Source organism: Varanus komodoensis, unplaced genomic scaffold (assembly GCF_004798865.1).
Source record: "Varanus komodoensis strain SLA01 unplaced genomic scaffold, ASM479886v1 scaffold38, whole genome shotgun sequence".
Classification (NCBI taxonomy): domain Eukaryota; kingdom Metazoa; phylum Chordata; class Lepidosauria; order Squamata; family Varanidae; genus Varanus; species Varanus komodoensis.
In genome coordinates, this window is record NW_025335909.1 from 9,250,109 (window position 1) to 9,266,053 (window position 15,945).

Genomic DNA, 15,945 nt, shown 5'->3' on the forward strand with positions numbered 1-15,945 from the left:
ATCACGTTATATTATTGCACATTAAAATGCTCGTTTGTTTGCTAGGATTTTTGCTGTTCAAAGACTTTTGCCAGACCGATGTTGAGGAAGGGGTCCCACAGCTGAAGTTTTATGAAGAGGTAAGAGGCTGTTTGTTCCCCTGCTCCACTCCAGGGGGGCACGCCGGGGCTTGCTTCGGCGTGGACAAGGGGCTTCTCTTTGACGGGTCTCTGCTGAGAAGGTGTTGGAGTTGTGCGAAAGAGCGGATTGTGGGGGCGGGTGGTCCCTTTGCCAGTCGGGTCTGTTCTGCGTGCCCGACTGCCTCCCGAGGCCAACCCGGTTCTGGGAGGTTCAGGGGCTGCACTGCCAAGCTAGGAAAGACGGGCAGAGCGCTGGGTTTGTTTCGCTTAGAGAAACAAGCCACGAAGGGCAGATCCAGCGACGGCCCTCGGCGCTCACTCGGCCGAGGGCCTGCACGCATACTCAGAATGAAGTCTCGGGTTCTGCTGCATTTGATTCCTCCCATCTTCTGTGGGAATAGAAGATCAACGCATTGTCAGTCACAGAAACGCTGCACACTCCAGGAGGCTCATCTGTTGCTACTTGAGTCACGACTGAGAGCGTTTGGGGAGCGGTCCCGCTGCAGCTGTCAAGCATGTTTTTAAGCTGCCAGGTGACGGGGGCCTTCTAATCCTGGCATTTAAAAAGCCCCCGTGCGAGGCAGCGTTTCTAGGGGAAGGGCGGCCTGGCGTGCTCGTGCGGAGCATCTTCCGCGAGGGGGCTGGGTCTGCAGCAGCAGCCGCCTCTCCTGGGCACGGGCTGAGCGCAGGGCGGCTCCTGAGGTGCACCAGCCGAGGTTGCAGCCCGGCGGGGCAGGGGTCCCGAGCGTGGCCCTCCAGTGGTGCCCCGGAAGCCCCCCACCTGGCATGCTCCGGAGCACAGAGCAGGGGCTGTGTGGCAGCCGCACCCGTTGCGACTCCCGTAGCTGCTCGGCGAGTGGCAGAGCCTCCTTGGCGGAGCAAGGCCCGGGCCTCGCGGGGGCCGCCGGTCTGCCTCCTTGGGTACGTCGCTTGGGAGTTTCGGCCCTCCCGCCTCGGTCGCGGACGTCCCGGAGTCGCTTGTGCGCTCCTCTGCTCGGGTGCGGGGCTGGGCCTCTCGCCATGGCCGGGGTTGCCATGGCGCCGGAGCGCCCGGATCCGTCATCAGCAGGCAGGTGGCCTGTCCGAGCCGCGCAGGGCCCCCCCGCCCCCCGGTGCTGCTGTCAGGGCAGAAGCCTCTTTTCCATGGAAACTGATTAGAGGAGTCCGTGGAAGGAGTGGAGCCAGTCAGGCCGAGAAGCTTGATTGCAGCTTGCGGGCGCTTGGCCTGCGCTTCAGTGCCTGGAAAGCGCTCTGGCACTTCTTCCCAAAATAGCCCGGGATCTGCCGGATGGGGCAGCTGCGGCAGTGCTGCTCGGGTGCGGGCAGCGCTGCGCTGGAGCCTCTCTCCGGCAGGGGTCCAGCCTCCAGGGTCCGGCTGTGCTTGTGTGCGGGGGGATATGGGACTGTGCCACGAGGCGGGGCGCTTGCCTGGCTGCTCAGGGAAGATCCGCCCATTGTCCGCCGTGCCGTCTCTCGCAGATCAAAGGGTATGAGAAGCTGGACTCGGAGGAGGACCGCCTCAGCCGGAGCCGGCACATTTACGACACCTACATCATGAAGGAGCTGCTCTCGTGCTCCCACGTGCGTGCGGCCTCGGGCTCCTCAAGGGCGGACGCGGGAGTGGAGGGAGACCCCTCAGTGGGGGGCCGACCGGGGGCGTGGGTGCAGCGGCTCTGCAAGGGCCTGGGGGGCTGGACAGGGCCCTCCCCTTGGCTTGCGCTCTCCTTGGCCCCGGGTCCTTCCCTCTGGCCTTGGAGAGCCCTCTGCTAAGGGGGGTTTTGCGAGAAGAGCTGGAAGCCCACGGGTCCCAGCTGCTCAGCACTCCGGTACGCTCAGGCTGGTGGGTCCCCTGATTTAAACCGGGGCGCCCGTGTGGAGCATCACAAGGCCCCTGCTCCTCTCGGCGGAGGAGGCGGTGCTGGGCTGGAAGGGGGGCAGGCTGCTCCGGGCCGGCCTGGGGCCTCGCCACAGGGCCAGGAGAGGCCGCCCCGGTAGCGCCAGGCCATCCTCCGCGTGCCCGTAATCCATTGAAGGACGCCTGCTCTGATTTTCCCTGCAGCCGTTCTCAAAGCAAACGGTCGATCACGTGCAAAGCCACCTGTCCAAGAAGCAAGTTCCAGCGACCCTCTTCCAGGCGAGTGCAGCGTCACTCTCCTTCTGTTCCCCCGAGCGCTGCCTCCCGTGCTCGAGGCGGGTGCCCGAGCCGGCTGGGGCGGCGAGCTGCTGCTGGAGACGGGCTGGGCCCGTGGCAGCGCCTGCGCTGGATCGCAGCGTGGCAACGGGGCGCGGAAGGCCAGGGCGGCATGGCGGGTAGCCGTCCCACACGAGTGCGGCGCACGGGGCCGGAGCTGACCCCAGGCGGGGACGCAGCCCCCCGGGGACGGGCACACAGGGTCTCCTCCGCCTCCCGCCGGGCCTGCCCAGGTGTGCCACTTCTGTGGCAGTGGGGGGTGGCTGCTCCCTGTCTGCACCTTGGCCAGCAGGATGCACGGGAAACCCCCTGAGGTGCTGCCGGGGGATGGCTGGGACCCCGGCTCCGGCACCCGCTGTGCTGGCCGTCCCTCGGCCCCACGCCCGGAAGGGCACGGGCCACGTTGTGACTGCCTGGCCGGGTGCTCTGAGCGGCAGGGTGGAATTCGCGCCTTGCCGGGAGCTGTTTGTGCCCATGGGGGGGGGGGGGGAGAGAGGGCTGCGGGAAGCCCCTTCCTGGATTCAGCCCAACAGGTGTAGCGGCTCTTTGAGTTTTTTCGAGCCGGACTCCCTCCTCCTCCTGCTGCTCCGTCTGCAGGCTCAGAGCGGTGTCTCCGCTCCCTCGTTGCTGCCGGGCGGCCATGTTTTCATTCCGTCCAGTGGACACGCACCGGTCGAGAACACTGCCCCAGCCACTGGCCTGCAGGAGGCGGCTTTTGGACGCAACCTGCCCCGATCTGTAGAGCAGAGCAAGACGCCCTGCTTGGAATAATGCAGAATAAATTCTTGCTTCTCCTCTAGCCCTACATAGAAGAAATTTGCGACCGCCTCCGAGGAAAAACCTTCCAGATGTTCCTAGAAAGGTATGGTGCCTGGCGGCGAGTTTGAGCGGTGTGGCCATCTGGCCGGACCTTGCCGGGGTCCGTGGTGCTGGGCTGGAGAGGTTGGCTGGGGCGGGCAAGGGCACGCCTGCGTTCTGGGACTGTCGTGCCTGGCACCCCGAGGCGCTGCTCCGCCAGGAGTCCGAGGATCCTGCTCGCGCCCTCCAAGGCGCCCACTCCCAGACCTCCCTTCCCTTCTGCTCCGGACTCTAATCTCCTGATGTTGCCTTTGAGCCTGGAAGGATTTTCCTTGCGTGAGGTTTGATCTTGGCAATTAAGATAAGCTTTGCAGGAGCTGAGCTGGATACGTTGCAAAGCAGCTCAGCACCTCGACAAGATTGGCAGCCTTTCAGCTGATTTTATTTACTTAGAAAAGTTGAGCTGTTTTTCGCTCTTAAAAGAAGCCCAGAGGGGGAGAAGGCGGCTGGTGGGGCTGGTGGGGCTGCCTTCCTTTGTCATGGGAGTGAAAGGGCTTTGGGTTCTGAAGATGCAAAGCCCCCATGGACCCTCTCCCAGCTTCTCTCCCACCCACCCTGCCATCCACCCACACCTGCACCTGCGGCCTGTGACGCACCCTCCCAGGGATCCAACGATATTGTGCCCGGGACAGCCGACAAAGAATTAACAACGTAGTCAACTAACAGCCAAAACAAGCAGATTAAAACTGCTCTGAATTTGAGTGGCTGTTGTGTTTAACGAAGGGGAAAGCAGCAGCAGCACCAATAATTCTGTGGACGAACGGCGCAGAGCGCCTCTCGAGGTGGACTGATTCTCCTGGGGGAGGCTCCACGCAGCAGCCCCCTGCGCGCCTCCTCCTGACAGTGAGCCGGGAGAGATTGGGGTTCGCAGCTCAGATCGAAGGTCTTGCGAGCGACGCTTCCCAGGCGCGTGGGGCTCTGACACCCTTCACTGTGCCTCCGTTTCCAAATTGCCGCGCATAAGAGATGAGACACGAGATGCTGCACGGGAGCGCGAGTGCCTCACGCGGAGGCTTCTTTCCACTCTTCTCTACTTTGGGAATTACTTATTTTGCAGTAAAAGGACTTTAATCCTTAATTATTCTGCAGAGTTCTTTGAATAACACTGCCTAATTATTTTCCTCTAATTCTTGGATTGTTTTTCAAGACATTGCGAGCAAGAGGCTTTCAGAAATGAGAAATAGGAAGGCATTGTTACTGGATGCTGCTTGATGCTTTCATAATCTGCACTGCAAAAGAAGTGTCACTGAAGAGCTGTCTTCAGCTAATGCCTGCTCATTGAAGCTTTGTTAATTAGCAGCACTTTTTAAACGAAGGGTGCAGCTCAGCCTTGCATGAATCATGCTTCTTTCGTGCCCCTATAGATCTCCCTCTCCCTCTGTTCTTCTTTGCAGTGATAAATTCACCAGATTTTGCCAGTGGAAAAATGTCGAACTCAACATTCATGTGAGTCCCGGAGGAGTGCTCTGTGCCTGCGCGTCTCCAGAGCGGGGTGGGCACGAGGCGGCTTCTGGCTGGTGGCTGGCTCCCCGTGGGGTTTGCAGCACGGATCCTGGCTCGGCGCGTTTGGCACGGGGCGGACAAGATGCGCTGCCGAAGTGTGCCAGCTCGAGGCTGCAGGGCAGAGGCGGGGGATGCCGCCCCCATTCTGGGCTCGCCCGGAGTGGTCCGCTGGGGCACGCAGGAGCTTGTTCAGCCGGAGAAAGTGCTCCCAGTGACCGGTCGACCATGGGGAAGAGGGGAAGGCACTTGGCACATGCCCAGAGGCAAGCCTGGTACTTCGCCTCCTCCGCTAGAATATGTTCGGGACCACAAGACTGCGTTACCCCTCTGCCCTGCCCTGCCCTCCTGCTCTGGGTGCAGTTTGTTAGCAGCGCTTCCTGCGTCAGCCCCGTGTTGAAATGGATTCGACCAAGGCGCGTGCCGAATTCCTGGAAAGCAGGAGGAGGCAGACGGGCCTTCTAACGTGTCGGCTGGGCGTGATTTGGGGGAGGCTCTCGGAAGAGGGTGGGCGTGTCGGCCGTCAGCAGGTGCCCCCACCTCACTCCCTTCCCTCCACAGCTGACCATGAATGACTTCAGTGTGCACCGGATCATCGGGCGAGGGGGCTTCGGAGAAGTCTATGGCTGCCGGAAAGCCGACACGGGGAAGATGTGAGGCGCTCAGTGTATTTACGGGGAGGCCCCCCCCCCCAGCTGCAGCGTGGTCGGCACGGGGAAGGCGGTTGTGGTGACGCGCATTCCGTGGTCCCGGTTCCCCACGGCTTCGCTTCGAAGGGCATCCTCCTTCTAGAACTGCACCCACTCCCTCATCCTGCCGCGTTTTCCCCTTCCCCAGACTCTCGTCAGGGGAGCGAGCCCCCCGGGGCACGGAGGGCTGGGCAGGCCTGGCCTGGCGTGTCTCCACACACTCAGCTTGCGTTTCGGTTAAACTCAACAGAGGCTCAGTGGCCGCACTGCCGTCGTTTTAATTTCAGGTTTATTTTGCACGCTGCCCAGAGCAGGGGCCGTCAGGCTGGGCCTCTTCAGATGTTGTGCTCCCCGCTCACACAATCCCGCTTTTGGCCGTGCTGGCCAGGGTTGCGGGGAATCGGGGGCCACGGGTCACCCACCTGCGTCTGAGAGAGAACAGCGTCGCTTCCCCTCTGGAAGCGGCCTGAAGAACTGCATTTGGTGGAGGCGTCTCGAACCAGTCGGCCTCCCCTCCTGTTGAAAGGCCAAGGGGGCAAAGGCTTCTGCCGGAGACCGGGAAGCTCCCGCCACTTGCGGGAGAGCCGGCTGGGCTGGGCGGCTGAGGCCTGGGGCGGCTTCCGGGCTGCCTCAAGCCCACCTTTTGTCCTTCAGGCCCCCCGGCAGGGGTGGCAGCTTGCTGCGGGGACAGTGGGGGGACGTGTGTCAGAGCACACCTCTCCCTCTCGTAATGTCCAGGTATGCGATGAAATGTCTGGACAAGAAGAGGATCAAACTGAAGCAAGGGGAGACGCTGGCCTTAAACGAACGGATCATGCTGTCCCTCGTCAGCACTGGCGTGAGTAGCTGCCGCCTCGCTCGCATCGGCAAAGAGGCGCCATTTTATGCCGTCTCTTAAAATGGGGAAAGAGGGACTGTTCTCGCCCTTGTAATCGTTCGGGTGAAGCACCGTAGAGCAGGGAAATTCTCGGTGAGGTGTAGCGGCAGCGGGCGGAGGAGGGTCCGGGCTCTGTCCCTCGGGCTCCTGGCCGGCCTGCCGGTGTGGCTGTGTCTGGAGGGCGAGTCCCTTGCTTTGTCGCAGCCCCAGCCCCTTTCTGTGCTTGTGGGCCGGGACCGGTAGCCTCTCGCCTGACAATCGTGCGTTTTGCGCCCCGAGAGCTCCTGCCTGGGCCGAGCAGGGAACCGATGGCGAAGTGCCGCTTCATCAAGCCATAACAGCCTTTTACGCCAAGCCGAAGGCAGCTCTGACGGCCACGGTGCTTGAAGGAAGCAGAAAGACTCGTTTTTTCTTCCACGCGGGCACACATCTGAGTCCAAATGTTAGAAAATGAAAGGATGAGCGGAGCAGCCCAGTGGCGAAGGATCGGGCACAGCGAGGGCGGGGGCTCGCCGGGCTGCGTGCGCCAGATGCTCCTGGCGGCCCTGGAGTGGCAGGCCGGAGTCCGGGGCTGTTGGGGGGGGGCTCTTTTCCGGCCCTTCCTGCGTTACGGCCTCCGCCGTGTGCTGAGCAGTGCGAGGTGGGCCGGGAAGGGCCTGCCTGGTTCCATGAGAGCGCTTTGGTCTCCTCCACCCAAGGACTGCCCGTTCATCGTCTGCATGACGTACGCCTTCCACACGCCGGACAAGCTCTGCTTCATCCTGGACCTGATGAACGGTAAGCCAGAGCCGGACCCCGGCGGGGCGTTCGGGGGGCAGCCCTGGTGCCCATGCGAGGGGTTCTGGCGCGTGCTCCTCCAGCTCCGGCCGAACGGAGCGGGGCCGGAGCAGTTCTGCCGCCTGCGCCCGTTTGCCTCAGCGTGCGGAATTCGGCCCTTTCCCCTGCGCGAGGGACCGCTCCAGAATGAGGCTGGCCCGAGGCCCGAGGCCCGGCCAGCCATCCGGGCGAAGGCGGTGTTTTCTTGGGACGTTTCGCAGTCGAAAACGGATGATCATTTGTCCGTTATCGGCACGCTCACGAACACTTTTGCAATAAACTCAAAGCGCCCGGCTACAGACGGGGAGCTCCCCAGTCTGAACCTGTGGTCCGCCACTGGTGGGCCTGTGGAAGTACCGGGGAGGACGGGACGTGGCCCGGGCGAGGCGCTGCTCCGACGCCCTGTCTGCGTGTGCCTCTTTGCTCCCAGGGGGGGACCTGCACTACCACCTCTCGCAGCACGGGGTGTTTTCGGAGGAAGAGATGAGCTTCTACGCCACCGAGATCATCCTGGGGCTGGAGCACATGCACAGCTGCTCTGTTGTCTACAGGGACCTGAAGGTAACCGGGGGGGGGGAGCGCCCCCCGGCCACAAGGGGGGAACGCTGCAGGGCGGGTTGTGAGAGGCGTGGGGCGGCGTTTGTCTCCCATGGAGTCGTCGTGCGGCTTGGTGGAAGTGGCTTTCGCAGCCAGGCTCGCGTAGTCGGTGGCTCCGTCTTGCCGCTGTTACCGGCCCCAGATGCATTCCAGGCGCAGCGGGGGAATCGGCGGAGGAAGCGCGCTGCTCTACCGGCGGTTCTCGCTGGGCTGATCCTGTAGAAGCAGAACTGAAAAAACGCTGGAACAGAAACCTGCAAACCTCCGGGGTGCACAGAGTCTTTCATCCCGAGGTTGTGCCTGTGCCTAGTGTAGCTTTTCGACATTTTGGGCGCGCCACTTCTGCTCCGAATGGGAAGGCTGAGCTGTGGGGGCAGCATCACGGAGGTGGAGCCCTCCGCCCCGCCCAGGGGGGATTGGCGCTCAGCCGGTCCGTCTCCTGCGCCTGAGCGCTTGCGCGTGGGTGTCTGCGCGCGCGTAGAGCTGGCGACCGCGCTGCTGGCCGGGCGGCCTGCGTTTGAGTCGCGCAGTAACCGGTGCCGCTTGGTGTTCGCAGCCGGCCAACATCCTCCTGGACAATCACGGGCACGTGAGAGTCTCCGACCTGGGGCTGGCCTGCGACTTCTCCAAGAAGAAGCCCCACGCCAGCGTGTAGGTGTCGCGCGAGCGCCCCGTGCCCTGCTTCCGCCTCCCGGCCCCTCTCTGCGGGGCAGCCTCGTGGGTCCAGGGAAGCCCCCTGCGCCCGGCCGGGGGCTTCCTCGTGCGGCCCAGCCCCGGGCGGCAGGCGGCCTCCCGCGTCCCTGCGCCCCTGGCCGCCTCTCTGGCTCTCTCTCCCGGGGCTCTGGCGTCCGGGGCCCTAATGTGCTCCTTCGGCCCCTTTGCTCAGGGGCACGCACGGCTACATGGCCCCCGAGGTGCTGCAGAAGGGCACGGCTTACGACAGCAGCGCCGACTGGTTCTCCTTGGGCTGCATGCTCTTCAAACTCCTCCGGGGGTGAGTCCTGCCGGCGTGCACGGGGTCTGGAAGAGGGGGCTGCCTGGAACGGGGGCACCTGCCTTCTGCTGCCTCCGCGGGGGATTTCTAGAAGCCAGGAGGGGTGGTGGGGCGTGGCTTGGCCCAAGAGTCCGACATCTCTGGAAAGCGACTGTCCCCTGTGGACTGACGTGCCCTCACCTTGCCCTGCCCTGGGCGGAAAGGCCCCGTGGCCTGAGGGAACCGGCCCGGTGCCTGGCCAGCTCCTCGCCCCCCGGACTGCTGCCAGTGTGGCTCTGTCTCCCCCCTGCAGGCACAGCCCTTTCAGGCAGCACAAAACCAAGGACAAGCACGAGATCGACCGGATGACGCTCACTGTGGTAAGGGCGCCTGCGTGCCACGTCGCGCCCGCCTGGCCTTCCCAGCGAGGGCCCGGGTGGCAGGCCCGAGCAGCACGTCCGTTCCCGGATGAGCCCAGGCAGCCTCTCCACGCCGGGAGAGCGTTTCGCGGGCCCTCTTTGGGGTGCTGCGGGTCACATCCCCCAAAGGGTCTGGACTCGGGCGGAGTGGGGTTCACCGAGGGACCTTCCGGCCCTCTTGTCTCCCTGCTAGAATGTGGAGTTGCCGGATTCCTTTTCGCCCGAACTGAGGTCCCTCCTGGAGGGCCTGCTTCAGCGAGAGGTTGGCAAGAGGCTCGGCTGCCAGGGCCGCGGGTAAGTCTGGGCGGAGGAGCGCGTGCCGCGCGGCATCCAGAACCGTGTCCCTTCGGCCGTGAGGGAAGGAGTGAGGACTTAGGGCGGGCGAGCGAGCGAGAGAACATCGTTAGACTTCCTTCGTCTCTAGACTGTCCCAAAAGCCGCCTGGTGCTGTAGCTTCTGTGGGAGTAAAGCCCACGGAGCGGCCTGCGAGCGCCTCGCCCGAAGTGCTCCGTTTGCCGTTCCAAAGGGGAATCCCGTTGAGTTTCTCAGGCTTGTTCGGGATCGGAGGTGGGCCTGCCTTTGCGCAGAGCGTGTGCCGTGCCACAAGATTTGGCCGCTCCTCCCAGTGCATCTTCTCGCAGGCTGTCCACACCCCCCGCCCCACAATGCTTTGACACCTCCAGCCATCGCCCCTCTTCCGGGGCCGAGCCCAGGAGCTGTTCTCGTCTCCCTTGCTCTCCGGCTTCAGCAAATCGTGCCGTGCTTGTGCAGGGCTCCATTGGATGCCAGGAAGCGCTTCCTGACAGTCGGGCCCCCGGGGGTGTGGAATGGGCTTCCCCGGGAGGTGGCTGAGGCCCCATCGGTGCAGGTGTTCAAGGACAGGCTGGACGTGCACATGGTGGGCATGTCGTGAGCGGAGCCGGCTGGAGCCGGGGGTCAGACTAGATGGCCCGGGCGGCCCCTTCCGACTCGCTCTGTTTCCATGCTTCTGTCCCCCAGAGCGCAAGAAGTGAAAGAGCACCTGTTCTTCAAGGGGATTGACTGGCAGCACGTCTACCTGCAGAAGGTGAGCCGTCCTTCTCCCCGGTGGGACCGCGTGCCGGCCGCGCTGCTCCAGGGCGTGCCTGCTCATCCGGCCGCCGGGACTGGTGGACCCCACGCGGGGGGAAGGGGCTGCTGTTTCTGCGGAGCCCCGAGTCTTCCTGTGGGGCCCCGTGGAATAAACGGGAGGCCTCGGTCCCGCACGGCCGTGTGTGCCACCTCACTTGCGCCCCGGCGATGTGTCGGCGTCTGCTGTGTCCTGCGCGCCCAGTACAGGCTGCGCCGGACGGGACGAGGACCCCGATCGCCTCTCCGTTAGAGTGACACGGGCACCCGGGACAAAGAGCTCGCAGGAGATTTTGTGCTGAATTTTTGCACGGTTGTCCTTCTCTTTGAAAATCTGTGTCTTGGCCTGTTCGCGTGTTCACTGCAAGGCATCCTGATAGATTGCTGGGAAACAGGCTGAACCAGGCCGGGCAGCGTGTGGCCTGTAGGTGGCCCCCGAGGCCCCCCAGTGGTCGAAGTACGAGCGGCGCCACAAGCACAGCAGCACAACAGCCCAACAGCCCGCCGTGTCACTGGGAAGCCTCCACCCCTCGGCCCCCCCGGAGCCTCTCCCGGTGCCGTTTTGAAGGACAGCCGCGCTCGCTGTCTCCCGGACCGTGGGGGCTGAAAGTGGTTGTCCCCCGCCCGCCCGGTCTTAAACGAGTGAAAATAAGGCGTGCCGCCCCCAGGAACGCAGGCGTGCAACTCTCTTTCCCTTGATCCGCCAGTACCCCCCACCCCTGATTCCTCCGCGGGGAGAAGTGAACGCCGCAGATGCTTTTGACATCGGCTCCTTCGATGAAGAAGACACAAAAGGCATCAAGGTGCGAGGTGGAGCCCCCCCCCCCCAGCGTTTCGCACTGGAGGTGACGGGGGGCACGTTCCCCCTGAAGTTTTTGGTGCTCACCGTGGGGCAGAAGCGGGACTTGTGAGGAGGGGCCCCTTCACAGTGGCAGCTCCTGGCCTGCTGGGGCCCCCCAGGGTTGCAGGAAGGGGCGGGGGCGGGGGAGTGCGGGGGGCCGTTGCAGCTTCGCGCTCGCACGCTGAGGCGCGGTTGCCGAGCCACGTGCCTAAGTGCCCTGAAGACGGGCGTGCGCCCCGTGGCTGCTGGCCCCGTGGCTTGCCGCTCGCTGAGCCCGAGGCAGGGCTGGCCTGGGCAGGGCTGGCCGGCGTGTCTCCTGAGCGCCAGCGGCACCCGGCAAGGCCTCCCCCCAGGCCATTAAGTTCCCCGGGCAGACAGCTGGATGCTGAGAGAGAGAGAAGGCTGGCACAGATCCCGTCCGAGGAGCCGGGCCCACGGCCAGAGGGGGCCTCCCTCCGTCCTGCTGACCTCCCCTCCCCTCCTCTCCCCCGCCCCGCTTTCCCCCAGTTGCTGGACAGCGACCAGGAGCTGTACAAGAACTTTCCCTTGGTGATCTCGGAGCGCTGGCAACAGGAGGTCACCGAAACCGTTTACGATGCCGTGAATGCCGACACAGACAAGGCCGAAGCCAGGAAGCGAGCCAAGAACAAGCAGCTCGGCCACGAGGAGGGTGAGACGTGGCCGCAGGGCAGGGATCTTGCCTCGAATGCGTGCGGGTCCCCCGCGGGGGTCCCGAGAGCAGGGCAGGTGGGCGGGAGGGGGCCTCGGGAGGAACGCGCCAGCTTCCCGTGCTCCCTTTCTGTCGGCAGCCTAAGGTTGCTCGCCTTGCCCCTTGCGCCGCTGCCGGTTTCTTGGAAAGGGGTGCGCCCAGACACGGGGGTGTCCCCGGGCTGCCGGGAGCCTGCAGGTGCTCCTCTGGCCCCAGCAGCGCTCACCGTGTTGGGCAGGGTCCAAGGAGGCCACCCCCCACGCCAGCCTCGGGGACCCCCTGTAATCTGCAGGTGGAGGTGGGGAGGCCGAGAAATGCAGGCCGGGGGCCGGCGGGAGGCGGGGATGTGGGCAGTCCGGCGAGGCACCGGAATGCCCCCCGGGCTCGGTGCCGGTGCCGCGGGAGGACAAGGGGCCAAGTCCGCAGCTCTGAGGAAAGACTTGGGGGGTGAGAAGGGGGGCCTCCTCCCCGTGCAGGAGCTCCAGTCCCAAAGGGCGGGGGGTGCAGCACACCTGTCCGGCTGAGGACGATGAAGGAGGCGTGAGGACCACCTGCAGGCAGCTGCTGGTCCCTGCTCAGGCGTTGCCCCCCTGCCCCCCCGCCCCCCCCGTGCAGGTTTGCCTTCTCTCGCTCCCGCAGCCTCCCTGGCCCCCCCTTGTTTCTCTTGCTTATTCCGTCCTCCATTGCTCCTTTTTTTAAAACTTATTTGATACCGTTCATTTCAACGCTAGAGCCATAAAATGAAACATTTCCGTGTTCTTACGTGACGCACACACCGTAGCGAGATGTCCTGCGTCTTCGTGCGGAGTCCAAGCGGCCACGTGTTTCTCCGTTTACTGCAGGTGGCCAGGTGTTCCTCCCGCGTCGCAGAGCTGGCCTGTTAGCCACCAAAAGGCTGCGGAAAAGCCATTTGCGCTGCCCTCGTGCCGAGTTAGAGACAGGCAGCCCATTAAGAACAACCTGCCTCTCTCTAAACATTAAAGAACTTCCCTCAAAAATTTACCCACATTTTTATCTCCTCTTGAAAAGAAGCAGCCACCGGGCACTGCTAAAGGACAGGGGCACTGGACGCGTCCCCTGTGCGACAGCTCCAGCAACCGAACACTTTAATTATTATAATTAATTAAGCGCTTGCTCAAAAGGTGCTGTGGGGTCCGGTGTATGTGAAACACCATTTTTTGCGGCGTTAAATGTAACCTCAGGTCTGTCGCCCCTCCCGAAATAGATGCTGGAGCGACGCTGCCCTGCTCAGGCGAGGTACAGCGTGCCAGAGCGGGCTCCTTTTCGCTTCCAGCGTGGCGGCCTCTTTGCTCGCTGCAGATAGGTATTTATAAGCAGGCGTTTGGCCGGCGCGGCTCCTCCGCTCCAGCTGGCATGTCAGACGGCGAGGGAGGCCAGGGGTCCGCCGGTTCAGCCGCCTGCCTCCCGTGGCGACCCACCGAGAGGCCCCAGGGGGATCCCGTGGGCAGGGCAGGGCAGGGCAGGGCAGGGAGGAGCCAGTCTCCGGGCACGTGGCCTCTGAACTGAGCGCGGGGCAGCAGGAGGGGGTGCCCCGTGCCCGTTGTCACCAGCAGCCACGGATCAGCCTCCGCGGCTGTGTCCCGGACCTTCTCAAGCCACGTCGGCCCTTGTGGCATCACGTGGCCAGCACCGTGCGGCAGGGACCCCTTGGCGTGGCTTCCGCCCGCCGTACCGTGTGCCTGGGAGCCACGGAGGCGCCCCCCTAACGTGGCTTTCGTGTTGCCGCAGACTACGCCCTCGGGAAGGACTGCATTATGCACGGGTACCTGCTGAAGCTGGGCAACCCCTTCCTGACTCAGTGGCAGCGGCGCTATTTTTACCTCTTTCCAAACCGGCTGGAATGGCGGGGAGAAGGGGAGTCGCGGGTGAGTCACATCGCGTGCCCCTCGAGGGCGAGAGGCCGGGCGCCCCGCTACCTCCTGCCCTCCTCGGCCGGGCACGGTGGCCACCGCGGAGGAGAGGTGGGAGAGCGCCGGGCGGACCGTGACAGCCTCCTTTTCCGTCCAGGGCACGTGGCGCGCTCACACGCAAAAACGCCAGCGGGTAAGGCGACAGGGCCCTCCGGTGGCAACTCCCAGGCTCCGGCCCAGCAGGGCGAAGCAGCCTTTAGCGTGGGGGGCGGCTCCCCCAGGGCCCCCGCTCCAGCCGCGCCTCTTTCCGGGGGGCTGCACTGAGCGGGGCGCCTCCTGGCCCCTGGCCACAGAACGGCCCAGGCCCACTCCTCCAGGGCGCATCCCTGGCTCTCGCGCACGCCCTTCCAGTGGCAGGGGGAGCCGCATGTCCCCAGCGCCAGGCGCAGGCTGCCGTCGCTGGGCCTTTGGGAATTGCCGCTGCGCAGGATCCGCCCCAGACGCAGCCCCTGTAGCCGCCGTAGAGTGTGTGTCTCCCCTCCTCCGGGAATCGACCCCGTGTCCCCGCAGGCTCCCTGTAGTCCTAGTGAGCGCAGCCACCTGCCCTTCCTGCCGCTTGCCTGTCCTGGCCGGTGCTGCGCTTTGTGCAACCCGCTTTCCCGGCACTGGATCGGGCCCTCGCAGCGGCCGGCAGAAGATGTTGAAGGCTCAACTCATACGATGTCATTGAGCTGGGAAGGTTCTGGGAAAAGTGCCCCTGGACCAGCAGCCGCAGGGCTGGCAGTGGCGGCAAGCAGGAGAGCTGCCACTGATCAAGAAGCTCGGGGGGGGCGGGGGGGCAGCCTCCCTTCCCAGCTCCACTCTGCCCCGCGCTCACTTCTGCAGCAGGGAAAGTCAGGCGGGTGGCCAGAAGGAGTCAGAAGGAGCAGGGACTTGGGCCGGGCATGCAGGACTCGGGAGCGTGGTGCAGACAGGTGGCGCTCCCCGCCCCCTCCCCGTGAATGGCTGTGGTGCAAAACCTGACCTTCCCCTTGTTTTGGGGAGGCGTCCCGTGCGCTGCCCGCCGTTCCTTGCGCCGAAGTGCAGCGTTGCCTTACTCCAGGGCCGTCCGCCCCGTCTAGAACCGGCGGATTCCTTCCGAGCCGCTCCCTTTCCCTCAGTGAGCAATTTGCAGAAAACTGAGACGTCCAGCCAGTGGCCTGGACAGTTTCGCTTGCCGGGAGCGTGTGCCACGAACACTGAATCCAGCCAGGCTTCCTTTTGTCCGCTCAGCAAAACCTCCTGACGATGGAGCAGATCCTGTCTGTGGAGGAAACGCAGCTCAAAGACAAGAAGTGCATCCTGCTCCGGATAAAAGGCGGGAAGCAGTTCGTGCTGCAGTGCGAGGTGACCGGCGGCCACGAGCTCCTTCTCCTTCCGAGGGCGGAGGGAGGGACGGCTGCGCTCAGCTCGGGTCATGCCACGCGGGAAGTTTTCCCAAGGACACACGAGCATGGGGCCCCAAGTGCGCGCACGCTCCCCACGGTGCCCAGGAAGGCTACGAACAGCGAGCCGGATGCTGAGCCCATTTCGGGGAGCGCGTTCCCCGAAATTCTGCGTCCCTCCCGCACAGGGGGAGGCCGTGCCCGTCTGCCCGCCGTGCCGGGGCCTCCAATGTGTCCTCGGCCTCTGGCAGCTTTGCCCCCGCCCCCATGGCAGGAGCCCCCGGGGCGCACCCCCCGCCGCGGTCCAGGGGGTCTCCCAAGTTCACCTGCCGCCTGGCTTGCGAGGAACCCACTGGGCCGTGTGCCCACGCGTTTTCCTTTCCAGAGCGACCCAGAGTTCGTCCAGTGGAAAAAGGAGCTGACGGAGGCGTTCACGGAGGCGCAGAGGCTGCTGCGGCGGGCCCCGAAGTTCCTGAACAAGTCGCGCTCCACGGTGGTGGAGCTCCCCAAGCCCCCACTCAGCCACCGGAACAGCAACGGCCTCTAGGAGCAGGCGGAGAGCCGAGCGGGGCAGGAGCGCGGTCTGGTGTCGCCCGGCCGCGCCGCTCCCCTCGCGGTCCCTGAGGGGCGCCGTGTGGTGGCCGCGTGCCGGGAGCCTGCTGCAAGGCGCCCGGGAAGGCCGGCGCGGCGGCCGGAGCGTGTGGGGGATGGCGAGAGCGGGACCAATGGCGGGGGTCCGCGTGCCCCCCGGCGCTGCCACCGACCGGTGGCTCCCCCAAGTGGCCCGGGGCAGCGCTGCCTCTCGCCAGGGACCCCTCGGGCACCAGCTCTGGCCCCGCCGGCTGAAGCGGAGGCTGCCGAGGTGCTGGGCACGTGCCCTTGGACTCGGGAAGGTGCCTCTCCGCCTTCTGGGCCTGGGGGCTTTCCGTGCCGCGGCTGCCACCACGGGTGGCC

At 64.8% G+C, this 15,945-nt stretch overlaps 1 protein-coding gene across 1 annotated transcript in view; it reads left to right on the forward strand.

Moving 5' to 3' along the window:
- Positions 1 to 15,538, forward strand: part of GRK3 (G protein-coupled receptor kinase 3) — a 34,249-nt gene extending 18,711 nt beyond the window's left edge. The window contains exons 3-21 of the mRNA XM_044440434.1: positions 46 to 119; positions 1,599 to 1,700; positions 2,179 to 2,253; positions 3,111 to 3,172; positions 4,563 to 4,614; positions 5,230 to 5,321; positions 6,096 to 6,195; positions 6,933 to 7,011; positions 7,481 to 7,611; positions 8,204 to 8,298; positions 8,534 to 8,641; positions 8,934 to 9,000; positions 9,233 to 9,333; positions 10,039 to 10,105; positions 10,854 to 10,949; positions 11,495 to 11,657; positions 13,446 to 13,582; positions 14,840 to 14,953; positions 15,377 to 15,538. Coding sequence (XP_044296369.1) covers positions 46 to 119; positions 1,599 to 1,700; positions 2,179 to 2,253; positions 3,111 to 3,172; positions 4,563 to 4,614; positions 5,230 to 5,321; positions 6,096 to 6,195; positions 6,933 to 7,011; positions 7,481 to 7,611; positions 8,204 to 8,298; positions 8,534 to 8,641; positions 8,934 to 9,000; positions 9,233 to 9,333; positions 10,039 to 10,105; positions 10,854 to 10,949; positions 11,495 to 11,657; positions 13,446 to 13,582; positions 14,840 to 14,953; positions 15,377 to 15,538 — 1,877 coding nt within the window. The remainder of the gene's footprint in view (positions 1 to 45; positions 120 to 1,598; positions 1,701 to 2,178; positions 2,254 to 3,110; positions 3,173 to 4,562; positions 4,615 to 5,229; positions 5,322 to 6,095; positions 6,196 to 6,932; positions 7,012 to 7,480; positions 7,612 to 8,203; positions 8,299 to 8,533; positions 8,642 to 8,933; positions 9,001 to 9,232; positions 9,334 to 10,038; positions 10,106 to 10,853; positions 10,950 to 11,494; positions 11,658 to 13,445; positions 13,583 to 14,839; positions 14,954 to 15,376) is intronic.
- The last annotated feature ends 407 nt before the right edge of the window (positions 15,539 to 15,945 follow it).